Source organism: Ictalurus furcatus, chromosome 5, assembly GCF_023375685.1.
Source record: "Ictalurus furcatus strain D&B chromosome 5, Billie_1.0, whole genome shotgun sequence".
Lineage (NCBI taxonomy): Eukaryota > Metazoa > Chordata > Actinopteri > Siluriformes > Ictaluridae > Ictalurus > Ictalurus furcatus.
Window position 1 is genome coordinate 11,305,818 of NC_071259.1, and position 13,155 is coordinate 11,318,972.

Genomic DNA, 13,155 nt, shown 5'->3' on the forward strand with positions numbered 1-13,155 from the left:
GCAAAATGTAATGTAATACTTTCAAATAAATGCTTCACATTTGATGGTGCCATTTGTATTATCCTTATTTCATTTGAAACGTGCGACCATGCCATCAGGCAAAAACAAAACATGAACATAAATGCTTGCTACAAGATGTTTGCTGCCCCCATAATGTTTAATGAACAGCTTGCAAATGTTCAGATAAATCAAAGCTTAAGCTGGTTCTCAGAAACATAAACCAAACTCAAACATTATACAGCAGAGATCAATGATGAAACTTTGTACTTTTTTGCAGTGCTTTATTGTTTGGCATCTTATGTTAATTTTTATGAAAATTGTTTTTTCTAAACATGACTGTTTTTTAAAATATTTTAAAATCTTTATAATTCCAATATTTTGTAGCTTTGCAATCAAGTTTTATTCAAAGGGATAAATAAATAAAAAAAAACAGCATTAACTAATATAATTAGCATAATGGTTGAAAACAAGCAAATGAATCTGAAATGAATCAGATCAGTGTGGGTGTGTGGGTTTTACCATTCTGTGTGAGCTTTGTGGAAACCAATATGGTGCTGATGCAAAAACTCTCCTTGTTACTGCGCTGGAAAGGAAATGTTGCTGGAATCGCAGGACAGGTGTTTAGGTCTGCTTTACTGCATGGCATACTCAAATACAGGCCTTGATTAGTAAATGTTGTGTTCTCATCACACTAGAGAGAGAGAGAGAGCAAGATAGAGATAGAGAGAGAGAGAGAGAGAAGGTCATAACTTTCAGCAAGCACACTGCAGTCATTCATTTTATATGTTATACAGTTACAGTGGTGCTTGAAAGTTTCTGAACCATTTAGAACTTTCTATATATCTGCATAAAAATTACCTAAAACTCTGTTCCTGCCCTGATTGTAAAACAAAACATGATTGGTTGGAGCGAGAACATGCTACGATTGGTCAGTGCAATGTGGCGGTTATCCGATTGGCTTGAGTAGATGGTGGTTGGAGTCCAACTATTTGTGGATTTATGTGCACTCTTGATGCTAGAAATGTTTCAAAATCCACAAATGTGTGCAGCAATCCATAAATGCACAGGATGCGATCCACAAATGAATGCAAGGCAGAGTTCTGTTTGTAACATAAAAACATATTTGTAAAAACAATTTTATTTGAAAAATCTCATTTTAATTATTTGCCAATTTAATTTATTTTTGTGAAACTACTAATATATATTTGTGGATCTCATTGATTGAATGGATTTGTCAATTTGTTTAATTTTTGTAAATCTCACTATATTTATTTGTGGATCGTAATCTATTTATTTGGAATTATGAAACAATTCTAAACCCATAAAAAACATCAGATTTTCACTCTGAAGTCCTTAAAGTAAATAAAGAGAACCCAATTAAACAAATGAGACAAAAATATTATACTTGGGCATTTACTTACTGAGTAATATTACATATCTGTGAGTGGCAAAAGTATGTGAACATGAAATTAGGTGAAATTAGAGTCACCTAATTGTGATTTCAATCAATGGGATGACAATCAGGTCTGAGTGAGCGCCCTGTTTTATTTAAACAACAGGGATCTATCAAAGTCTGTTCTTCACAACACATGTTTGTGGAAGTGTATCACTGCATGAACAAAGGAGATTTCTGAGGACCTCAGCTTGCTCATAAGGCTGGAAAAGGTTACAAAATCATCTCTAAAGAGTTTGAACTCCACCAATCCACAGTCAGACAGATTGTGTACAAATGGAGGAAATTTAAGACCACTGTTACCCTCCTCAGGAGTGTTTGACCAACAAAAATCACTCTAAGAGCAAAACGTGTAATAGTCCGTGAAGTCACAAAGAAACCCAGGGTAACTTCTAAGCAACTAAAGGCTTTTCTCACATTGGCTAATGTTAATGTTCATGAGACCACCATCAGGAGAACACTGACTAACAATGGTGTGCATGGCAGGTTTGCAAGGAGAAAGCCACTGCTCTCCAAAAAGAACGTTGCTGCCCATTTTGGAATGTCCTGCAATGACCTTAGGAATGACCATAATTGAATAGAAATGTTGTGGAAGGACCTGAAGCAAGCAGTTCATGTGAGGCACCCCAGAAATACCCCAGAGCTGTAGCTGTTCTATACTAAGGAATGGGCTAAAATTCCTCCAAGCCGATGTGCAGGACTGATCGACAGTTACCGGAGACGTTTAGTTGCAGTTACTGCTGCACAAGGGGGTCACACCAGATATTGAAAGCAAAGGTTCACATACTTTCGCCACTCACAGATATGTAATATTGGATCATTTTCCTCAATAAATAAGTGACCAAGTATAATATTTTTGTATCATTTATTTAATTTTTATCTTTATATACTTTTAGGACTTGTATGAAAATCTGATGATATTTATGAAGAAATATAGAAAATTCTAAAGGGTTCACAAACATTCAAGCACCACTATATATCAACTTGCTAAGGACTCTTATTCACACTTAGTTATATTTGCCTTTTCTCTATAAAACTGTGTACTGTAATGATTTTGAATCCCACTATCCAGAAGAGGATGGTTCTCTCGAAAATCTGAAGGTTTATTTGTCATGTTGTCTCAGTGAGTCTTTGCTGCTGTCCTCTCTGACTCGCTCGTTAGGTATCTAAATCTACATGTGGATATCTGTAAAGCTGTCATATCACAGCAAACCAGTGACTACATTTCCCATACTGCACTGCAGCCTACAAACATGGCCACCATGGACTGCAATTCCCAGAACACTTACATTCATTCTAATCACGCACACCTGCATCAAATTCACAGCACTCAATACCACAGTATAAAGAGACTGTTTGAACACAATGACTTTGCGAACTATTGAGTGTTATCACCATACCAAGCTTTTGTACCCTGTTCCTCGTTTTGTTTCATGTTCATTGATCTTGCTTCTTGTTCCTTGTTCTCGATTCTTGCCTTGCCTAGTTCATGGCTGTTTACAGATCGCCTGACCCATTGCCTGTTTCTTGAGCACGCTATTGTCTCATGATTTGTATTCATCTGCCTGCCTCTCTTTATTAAAAGCTCTTATCTGCACTTGCATCAGTCCTTACCTTCATTACGTGGATTTCATGACAAAAGCTGCTTTGTGACGATTCCTGTTGTTTACAACACTATACAAATAAAAATTATGTTGAAATGCATTGAATTAAAGTCATTATGTTATGTTGACTGTTTTGTATAGATGCGGTACTGGGTTACATAAAGCCTGATGTAGTAAAATCAAAAGGTTACATATTTTATTGCTCCTATTTGCATTATTTTCTTATAGAAAAAGAAAATGAGTCAGGTTATAAACTTCTAGGCCTGAAGTCTACAGTTACATTGACCTGATTACTCTTGCCTTCAAGGTTTCATCTAATGATCTTCAACAAAGCTGATAAAAACTGTAACAGCCCTTAAGATGAGACTAAATTAATTCAAGTGGGAATAATATTCTGTAATGCTTTGGTGATACTGTAAATGTATTGAATTTATTAAAGTAAAGTCAGTGATTAAAGTTACATTTTTCAGGTTTTACAACCAGTAATATTTCATCTAATTTATTCTCACTGATCTCATGAGACATCCCAGCTCTTATTGTGGTAAGAGTTTTATGTCCTACAATATTCTCTTTTCTTTTCCATTGCTAGAGATGTAATAATAAAGTTTAATCCCCAACCAAAAGAAAAGTTTTGGTTAATGCAAATTTTAATTACTTAAAGACTACAGTGCATATTGTTTTGTTAAAAATGAAACAGATGACAATTCAGTCATTGGAGAAAAAAATAATTTATAATCTGATGTTCCTGAGCTGTGAGTCACTCTGACTAGTCACAGTTAGCACTGACAAGGGAATCGGATCAGAATTGGATGGAATTGTATACGCCTACATCAGATGCCAGCTAGGCTATAGCAAACGTCATCATGCCCTACTTTTAGGCACAAAAGAAGTCCAAAATACACCTTGACTGGCAGGAGTCAGCAGACAGAAATAGAGGTGTGAGAGTGAAATTAGGCAAACAGGACAGTAAAGAGTCAAATATTATACTATGAGAGGTAATGATAGAGATAATAGTAATGATAGATCAGGTATGATAGAGGTTTAGCTTTTCTTCTTGCTAACTAGGTAAGGCATTTTTTGGTGGGAAGCTAGTGAATGATAGATGACAATCGTATGATTTATCCTTGTTTGTATCAAAATGTGGGTGATAAACTGTTGAATGTTATGGTACTACATTATTGTTGTCATTAGAATTTTGGCATACCACTTGTTGTGCAGTTTGTGACTCAAAACACAGCACTGAATTGTATCTAAATGTGTACATTTACAGCCAAGACATCAACCAGAGTGCAGGAGAACAGCACAGCACAACCCACGTTACAAAATGTTCTTCTGCAAACAGAGACTAAGAAACTCGTACATTCTGTAGCTTTAAAAAATATATATTTGGATACAAATGTAAAGCATCTATCTTTCAGTATCCTGAAAGTACCAAGAGGGAGGAAAGGAAAGCAGAAGGAAAAGAACAAGGGAGGAGAATTTTCAAGTAGGTTTTTGTTTTTTGCTTTTTTAATCGTACAGTTTTTATATCTTGGTGGGGATAGGAATATCTGACAGTTTGACCTTGAGAGAATGTTTGGCTGGCATCCTAAAGGAAAACTGCTTTTATTTATAAAAATAAAATAATATAAAATAAAATAATATAAAAATTTAAAAAAGAATAATTAAAAAAAGTAATAATAATAATAATAATGAGAAAAATTTTATTGGTAAAATTTTGGTAAAAAATTTCCACACATGAAGTCTCAGTAAATTTAACTAAACATATTTTTAAAGTAAGGTTTACATGGTACCAAAGAATACTCTCCTAAAAATATATATATAAGTACATTTAACTAGCTGTTTTCCCTCTTTAATCATTCAATTTTACTCAAACCTGAGTTAAATGGTCACCTTTTGCACAAATAAAAATGTAAAAAAAAATTGGGATTTTGAAAATTTTATAATTGGATTATTTATAATCGTTACGATTTAATTGCCATTAACACCTTAAAGTGCACCTATTATGGTTTTGAAACATGCCTAATTTTGTTTTAGAGGTCTTATACAATAGATTTACATGCATCCAGGGTCAAAAAAACACTTTAATGTGCTCATAATTTAAATTGCAGCATTACCATTTTTCCCATGTCTCAAACGACTTATGCAATGATCCGTTCTAAAGGATTCATTCTAAACTCCTCCTTTCAGAGAGCGTATTCTGCTCTGATTGGTCAGAGGTCCCAGTCTGTTGTGATTGGTCTACCGTTGTCAGCGTGTTTTGAAAAGGAAATGGCCACTACCATAACGCCTTTCATCTCCATCTGTTCGCAAGTAGCCAATGAAGACCAGAGGCGGGGCTTTTTGTTACAAACCTATGTAGGTTAGTACAGGAAGTAAGTCTGGAATTACTAACGACTCGTTTCAGCTGTCAATAACAGCTATCAGAGTCAATAACTCTGTTTGTCCTGCGCTTTGATTTTTGAAACTTTGCAGATGTTTTTACATTCACAAACAGGTATATAACACACTACATGAAAGGTAATATTTGAAAAACCCTAATAGGTGCACTTTAAGTGGTTCCAACCTCCAATGCAGTAATGCATTTACATCAGCATTCATAAAGGCTGAACTGGCAAAATGCAACAAGAGTACTTTATTAATGTGCTTGCACACACAGAAACCATACATTTAACTGAGAAACACAAAAAGAGTGAAACAAGGAAATGTTACTTAACACTAAGCTTTAGGTCTTAAAGCCAACACAACCCAAGAAATACTGAAAACAACCCAAAATTCAATCAGTTTACATTATTATGCAATCAGTTCAAGTAAACATTCCTCTTTTTTTTTTGCTCATTTTGTTTAACGCAGTATTAACCCTTTTACCCCGTATGGCCGAAAAACCGGCTTGCTCGTCTTTGATCTATTCCCATAAGGACGATATAACGGCTTGGTCGTCTATGCCAAATCCCCGTAAGGCCGATATAGAGGATTTACAGTGTAAACGTTATCCCCGTAAGGCCGGTGTACCGGCATTACTCTGCTATGATTCCTTACTTATTTAATTATTATTTTTTAACCCGGAAGGTTGATGACGTCACGATGTCAGGACATGATTATGACATTACACCGGCATTACGATGAAGATCCAAGCGTGAATATTGGTGTACTAGTAGAAGTGAACTAAAAATGCCAAAGCGAAAAGCTAATCGTGTTCCAGCTAAAGTTACACCTACAGTGAACACAGGTACATCTAAAACAGTGAAAAAAAAGAGAAAACATACACAGTTACACTAGCGAGAGCGAGGATTCTAGATAGTGACAGCAGTGAAAGTTCAGGAGATGTTGAAACCGAAACCGAAACTGATAGAGACGCAAACTCTCCTGATTCAGACCCTGATCCGTCTTCATCTTCAGCATCAACCAGTGCGACTGACACTGCAGGGGTCTGGAGTCATAACCTGACCATCTCTGTGCATTCGTGAAAACACTACCTGCTGGTCTGATTATCACCAGAAACTTGACTTTTGGAGCTAAAATGCATTTATTTATTTATTATTTACTTGAATTTATTCAAAGGCATGGACCACGCTGATGCTCGTATGGTACTTCTAAATGAGTATAAGGATTTTAGCGAGCATTTTTTCGTAATTTCTCTAGTTAAGAATTGTGCTCTAAGTTTAGTAAAAACACTGAACTGCTTCATTTTCAAAGTAATATTACACAAATACATTATTATAAGTTGTTTCAAGGCCTAAAAATGTTAAAATTAAAATGTTGATTTTGGCCCAGGAACTCAGGGTTGGCATGCTGTTTCTCTGGGGAATATAGGGTTATGGGACATAATACTGTGGGAACTTAGGGGCAAAAGGGTTAAACCCAGTAACGTAAGTATTATATACACTTTGGGCCAAATATTTATGTAACTTAATTTAGTACAGTATTTAAAGCATTTACTAAGCAACAAGCAAGTACTAATAACTTACATTTTTGTGTAACAAATCACAGATTTGTTTTTAAGGTTAGGCTTAGAATTAGGTGTAGGCATAACATTAATTAGATGCATTAATAATGATGTCAATGGAGTGTAGTCACAAGGATAGTAAGACAAAGTGTGTGTGAGCGTGCATGTGTGTGTGTGTGTGTGTGTGTGTGTGCACACCTTATACACATAGAGCTCATGGCACTCATCCCCTAAGGTGGTTCCATCCTCCCTCATGAGTGGAGTGAAAGAGAAACCAAACAGCTTCTTCTCTCCTTTATCTTTAGCTAAAGGCAAAAAAAGCACAAAAAAACAATAACAATGATGTAATTCAATGTAAAATATGACATCATGACCATACAGAAATTCTGATGATGATTGTGCAGTGCAGTGTGATTGTGGGAAAATGGTAAAACTCTTTAGGATTTTTATGTTATACAAAAAGCTCTACTTATAGACATAGATTATTTTGTTTTGACTTTGTTCGTTGTTCCATAACCCCATTTTGAAATATTTTACTGTGGAAGCTGTGGAATTGGGAAAACAGTACATAGTATAACGGTTTAATAGTATATAGCACAGAATATTTCATTTGTAATTGTAAGTATATAAGGCATGTGGAGTAGTAGACATGCAATACTCACTGGAGCAATGTCTAAATTCGAAGCGTAGGTGCGAGCCACGAAAGCGCTCAATAGGAATGGGCAGTTTGAGGCTTTCACCCCAGCGAGGACTGTTATTGTGATACAGGACAAAGGAGCAATGCTCACTAACATTCGGCTCTCCACAGCCCACACTAATACAATCCTGAGAGAGGGGGAGAGAAACAGAGTACACACACACACACACACACACACACACACACACACACACACACATATATATGTATATATATATATAAAATATTCATACCAATATATTATTAAATTTTACTTTGGCATTTTAGCAGTAGAAATAACTCACAATAAAAGCATTTGCAGAATTCTCATGTGCTTTTCTGCATGTTCACTCGTACGTGTCATATCATGGCAAACTCACAACTCCATTTCCCTGAATGCACTGCAATCTACAAACATGGGCAACGACTACAACTCCCAAAAACTACACACAGGCACATCACCTTCTCCTGAGGACTAATTAGAGACACCTGTTCTCAATTACACTCACAATCACACAACACATAAAAGAGACCCTCATACACACTGTCTTTGCGAAGTAATACGTGCAGTTACATTTTGTTTTTGCTGTTACCAAGCCTTGATACTGTGTTTGTTTATTCTGGTTTTGACCTTGTCTTTTTGCCTTGCCTTGCCTTGCCTTGCTTGGACTGTTTGCCTGACCTCTGCCTGTCTTTGTTTATTGATTTCTGCCTGATCCCTTGGACTTGCTATTTTATTAAACTGCCATACCTGCACTTACTTCTGTCCTAACCGTCATTACTAGGACAAGCTGTTTATAACAGACGATTCTTCGTCACAATGATTTCAACACAGTAAATTCAGCATGTCTGGAGTTACATTACTTTTCTTATACATGTTAATGATTCAGTTAATTGTACGGGTTCTGTGCATAACACAGCAACTGTCTGATTCACATTTAATAGCCGCAACTAAATCGTTTGCTTTTACATGTTACAGATAAAATAATTTTAGATTTTAGAGATTTTAGAGATTTTAGACCAAGTGATTCAGAAGATTTCATGTGTCCTGTTGCATCAATCCTCATCAGGGATGGAGATTTATTCTGACCACCACACACTGGGTGAGAATGTGAGGGAGTATACTTACCCCAGCCAAATTAACAATATGCTAGTGTTGCACTTTTTTTTTTATAGTCCAATTTCCACACTATAAAAAGTCAACTAGCCATCTAAATACCATCAACAACCAGCTAGATGACTGTTATGAACAAGCCTATCATCTCAACAAAATGGGAAAACGGTATAGTTTTTGAATTTTAGGAGACAATCCAAACACAATCTATAGCAGGGGTTCCCAAACTAGGGGTCACTTGATTTACAAATGGGGTTATGAGAGAAATACACAAACTCCTCTTTTGTCTTATTCATTTATTTTACAGATTAATACCAAGAACTACAAAGATGGATTTTATGTGGGACTATTTTAAAATGTCACTGGGGGTTGCATTTAAAGGCACATTTAAATTAAGAGTGTATGTGCTATTTTAGTCTTATAACTATCCTGCCATGCAGCACTAAGCATAGAAATTCAACAATAAAAATAGACAAATTCCTTTAACTGTTTTTTCCCTATGTTTTCAGAATTTATAAGTAAATTCTTTTAAAGGTAAGGTCAAAGTTTTAGATTTGAGAGAACAGTAGAACGTTTTGAAGAGAAACAGAGCATGTCAGTCTACTTAAAATCACTGTACATAAAATCGCTAAACATTTTACAGTAACGCTGACTCTGCCCCAGGCTTTCTCGTCCCAACATCAGCACCTGACCTCACTAATGCTTTTTTGGCTGAATGAGCACAAATCCCCACAGCCACACTCCAAAATGTAGTGGAAAACCTTCCCAGAAGACTGGAGGTTATTATGACTGCAGAGGGGGAATGGGATGGGATATTCAAAAAACACATATGACTGTTATGGTCTGGTTTCCACAAATTTCTGGCCATATAGTGTTTATTACATGCATAATAAAATGTTACAAATGCTATGTAGAATGGTCAAGGCTTGGAGGCATGGAGTAAAAAATTCATTATGTCCATTTGGTGGTATTTGCACAAAAAACTTTGGAACCCTTGCTCTATAGACTGTCAACTTTTCATTTTTATCTTTCACTTCTTTGGACATTACAGTTTATGGTTGTTGATGTTTAGTATATAATTTATAGGCTACGAGCTTGAACATGTCTCTTGCTTTATTTGGATAATCCAGTTAATAGCTGTTCATGCTTAGTAGATCTATTGATTATTAACTCATCTCTAGCTCAATCAAAGTTTCACATTTCATGTGGACTCTCGTGGTACAATGCATGACATGTTACTGAGACTCAGTTGAAAGGCTAGTTCATGACATTCTGTAGATGGTTAGAATTGTCTAAAGTGGGCTAGTCACATGAAGAATATCAAATGTTTTATATGGCAATGTTTCATTCCTCTTTTTGTTTGTGCACCAATGTAAATGTTTAAATATGTGAAACACAGAGAGAATGAGAGAGAGAGATCAGCTAACCTTTTGATGCTGCCACACATTATTAACAACATTTCACAGAGTAGGGCGGCACAATTAATCGAATATTGATCTCGATTACGATTTTGACTGCCCACGAATACATGAACATGATCAACTGCGATACTGACATTTAAAGTTAGTCCTACGCTCAAAACCCGGAAACGAGTTAGCATTTTAGCGCTCGAGCTGCCAGCTTCGCTTCAGGCTCTAGCACTTGTGCAAGGGTAAATCATGACACTAACAACTTGCTAAATGGCACTACACACGTTGTTTGGGACATTAAACGTCATCACGCCGAACAGGAAAAGTCTTTGTAAATAAACTGGTTTAGGTATGCTGTGCATCCCCCAAAAAATGTGGATGAAGATTCAATCACAGAATAAATCCGTATTATGGAAAATGTATTTAAATCAAGTTTGGAAAAGTTGTTGGAAGCTTGGTGATGGTGACGCTGAAGTCGAGCGACCGTGGTGTAGTTCGTTTAGTGACCGTGGTGTAGTTCATTTATAGCATACGGTTAGATTTTTATTTCTGGTGATTGTATTTGGTTTCAAACTTCATAAAAGTTGTGTTCATTTGTGAAAATGATCTTGATGGACAAAACGTGTTAGTATTGTAAAAGTTTGTGATCACAGAGTTTATTTTTTTGCAATAATCAAAAAGCCTATGGGAAAGTCCTATTGGGTTTTTGTGATGCTAACTTCCGGCTTTTGATACAAAATGACGTCATCCCTGCATTACTCTAAGAGTGATTTGGCTGCGTCTCTCCTCCGGTAAACACTGTTATTGCCTTTTCTGCATAGGCCTGAATTGTTTTCATTTGGTTGCATATTGTTATATTTGATTGCATATTTTCATTTGGTTGATGCCATTTTTATTTTTACTTATCCTATATTTTGGGTACAATTTTATTTATATTTTGCTTCTACAAGATGATGCACTTTAAGGACCAGTCTAATTTGATGCAAAGATTTGTACATTAGCAGGAATGTAGCACAACATGGAGGTGAAAGTAATGGTCTGTTTATTTAAATGTGAAAGTGCAATAAAAATATGCTGTCCCTAAAATCAGTGAATAATCATGATAAATAATCGTGATGTCAATATTGATCAAAATAATCGTGATTATCATTTTGGCCGTAATCGTGCAGCCCTATAACAAAGTGACAAAATGTCTGTCACATCTAATTATTATCTAATGTGTCAATCACAGCTATACTAATTAGACAAATACAAATATCAGCTCTACAGACTACTGTATAACTGAATAACAGCTCTGAAGACTACTGTGTTATAAGAAAAGGCTGTTTTTATGCCAGTACACACACACACACACACACACACACGTTAGACTTACTTTTAGTGTTTCTCCATCTGCATACAGCACGTACACAGTCACCTCAATATTCTTTTGCACGCTCTTCCCTCCTCTCTCAAAGTCGCCACGCTCAAGGGTCAGGTGTATATCATTTCGGCTGTCCCCTATGCACACGCACACACACACACACACACACACACATACACACACATAATAATAATAATACACTTCCTATAGCTATTCACTGTAATATATATATATATATATATATATATATATATATATATATATATATATATATATATACATACTACTACTACTACTATATTGTGATATGATATTTTTCCTCATATCACCCACCCCTAGAGCTAACATGTTCTTTGAATATGCTCCAAACCTTCCTGAAATACACATGATGTAGGCAGGTGCATAATTATGAAATATGAATTTATACTTTAACTGTATATTTTTTATACTGTAACTGTATATTTCAGCACCAAAAACAGCAGAGCAAATGCATAACCTTAAATCATTTCATATAGAAAGCTTACAGATATTTGATGGTATTTAAGGAAATATTTGGACCAAATATTGTCATCACAAAAGATATAATAAGCTTTACTTTTGAAGTGGAAACCATACATATCTATGGCTTTAACAGAAGGAAAAGACAATGCTGCAAAGCCGCAGTAAGTCTATGTTACATGATTCATTATTTCAGGCCTTCTGAAGACTACAACCTTTAATGTGGATGAGAGAATGTTCCGCAAATTACCATTATACAAATTACCATTATACAAATTACAGCTCATACCATTCAAGGGCAATTACTAGTACTAATAGTCCACTAGTAGTAATTTAATTAGTTGTGAAAATATTTGCCACATTATATTTCTCTACGTGATTTTTTAAAAAAGTATTTCATCTGGTATTATATCTGATAGATATCTGGGGTTTCTTTTTTTTTTTTAACAATTTCAATAAGATATATGAAACATGGCTTCATACCAATTAAATGAATTAAGCAAATGATGAGTGAAAAGATATGTAGTTATATATTTGATTACTGGTATTTAACCAATTTCTAAAAAATAATTTGGCACAGTATTTAGGTGAATGATTGAACATTAATGTAATATTTTCATAAATAACTTTTTAAAAAGAGAAAACTGAGTATTATATATCTGGTCAATGAATGTTAACAAACACATATACAGTACATCTGGAAAGTATTCACAGTGCTTCACTTATTCCACATTTTGTTATGTTACAGCCTTATTCCAAAATGGATTAAATTCATTATTTTCCTCAAAATTCTACAAACAAAACCCCATAGCATCTCACAAAGAGGTCGCCCACCGCCAGTACTCCAGGGGGCCTATCATGGCCCTTCAGAGATACAAGGCTAGGCCAAAATATTTGCTTAATGATATATGATATTTGATTTATAATTTGATATATGATACTGGGTGTCAAATTCAGGTACCAAAGAGAGTAAAACTATATATATACTTAATTTTGTATTTATTATTCACACTATATGCACTACATGTTCACACCCTTATTTATGCATTTTCTCAGCTGCTATATCGTATTTTTGTGGATTTTGCTCAACAT

General features: G+C 35.2%; 1 protein-coding gene across 1 annotated transcript in view; it reads right to left on the reverse strand.

The window, feature by feature from the left end:
* LOC128607671 (dedicator of cytokinesis protein 3) overlaps positions 1–13,155 on the reverse strand; it is a 94,818-nt gene that overhangs the window by 39,487 nt on the left and 42,176 nt on the right. The window contains exons 15-18 of the mRNA XM_053624751.1: positions 11,578–11,702; positions 7,666–7,828; positions 7,202–7,308; positions 520–691 (exon numbers count right to left, since the gene is read on the reverse strand). Of these exons, the coding sequence (XP_053480726.1) occupies positions 520–691; positions 7,202–7,308; positions 7,666–7,828; positions 11,578–11,702 (567 nt within the window). The remainder of the gene's footprint in view (positions 1–519; positions 692–7,201; positions 7,309–7,665; positions 7,829–11,577; positions 11,703–13,155) is intronic.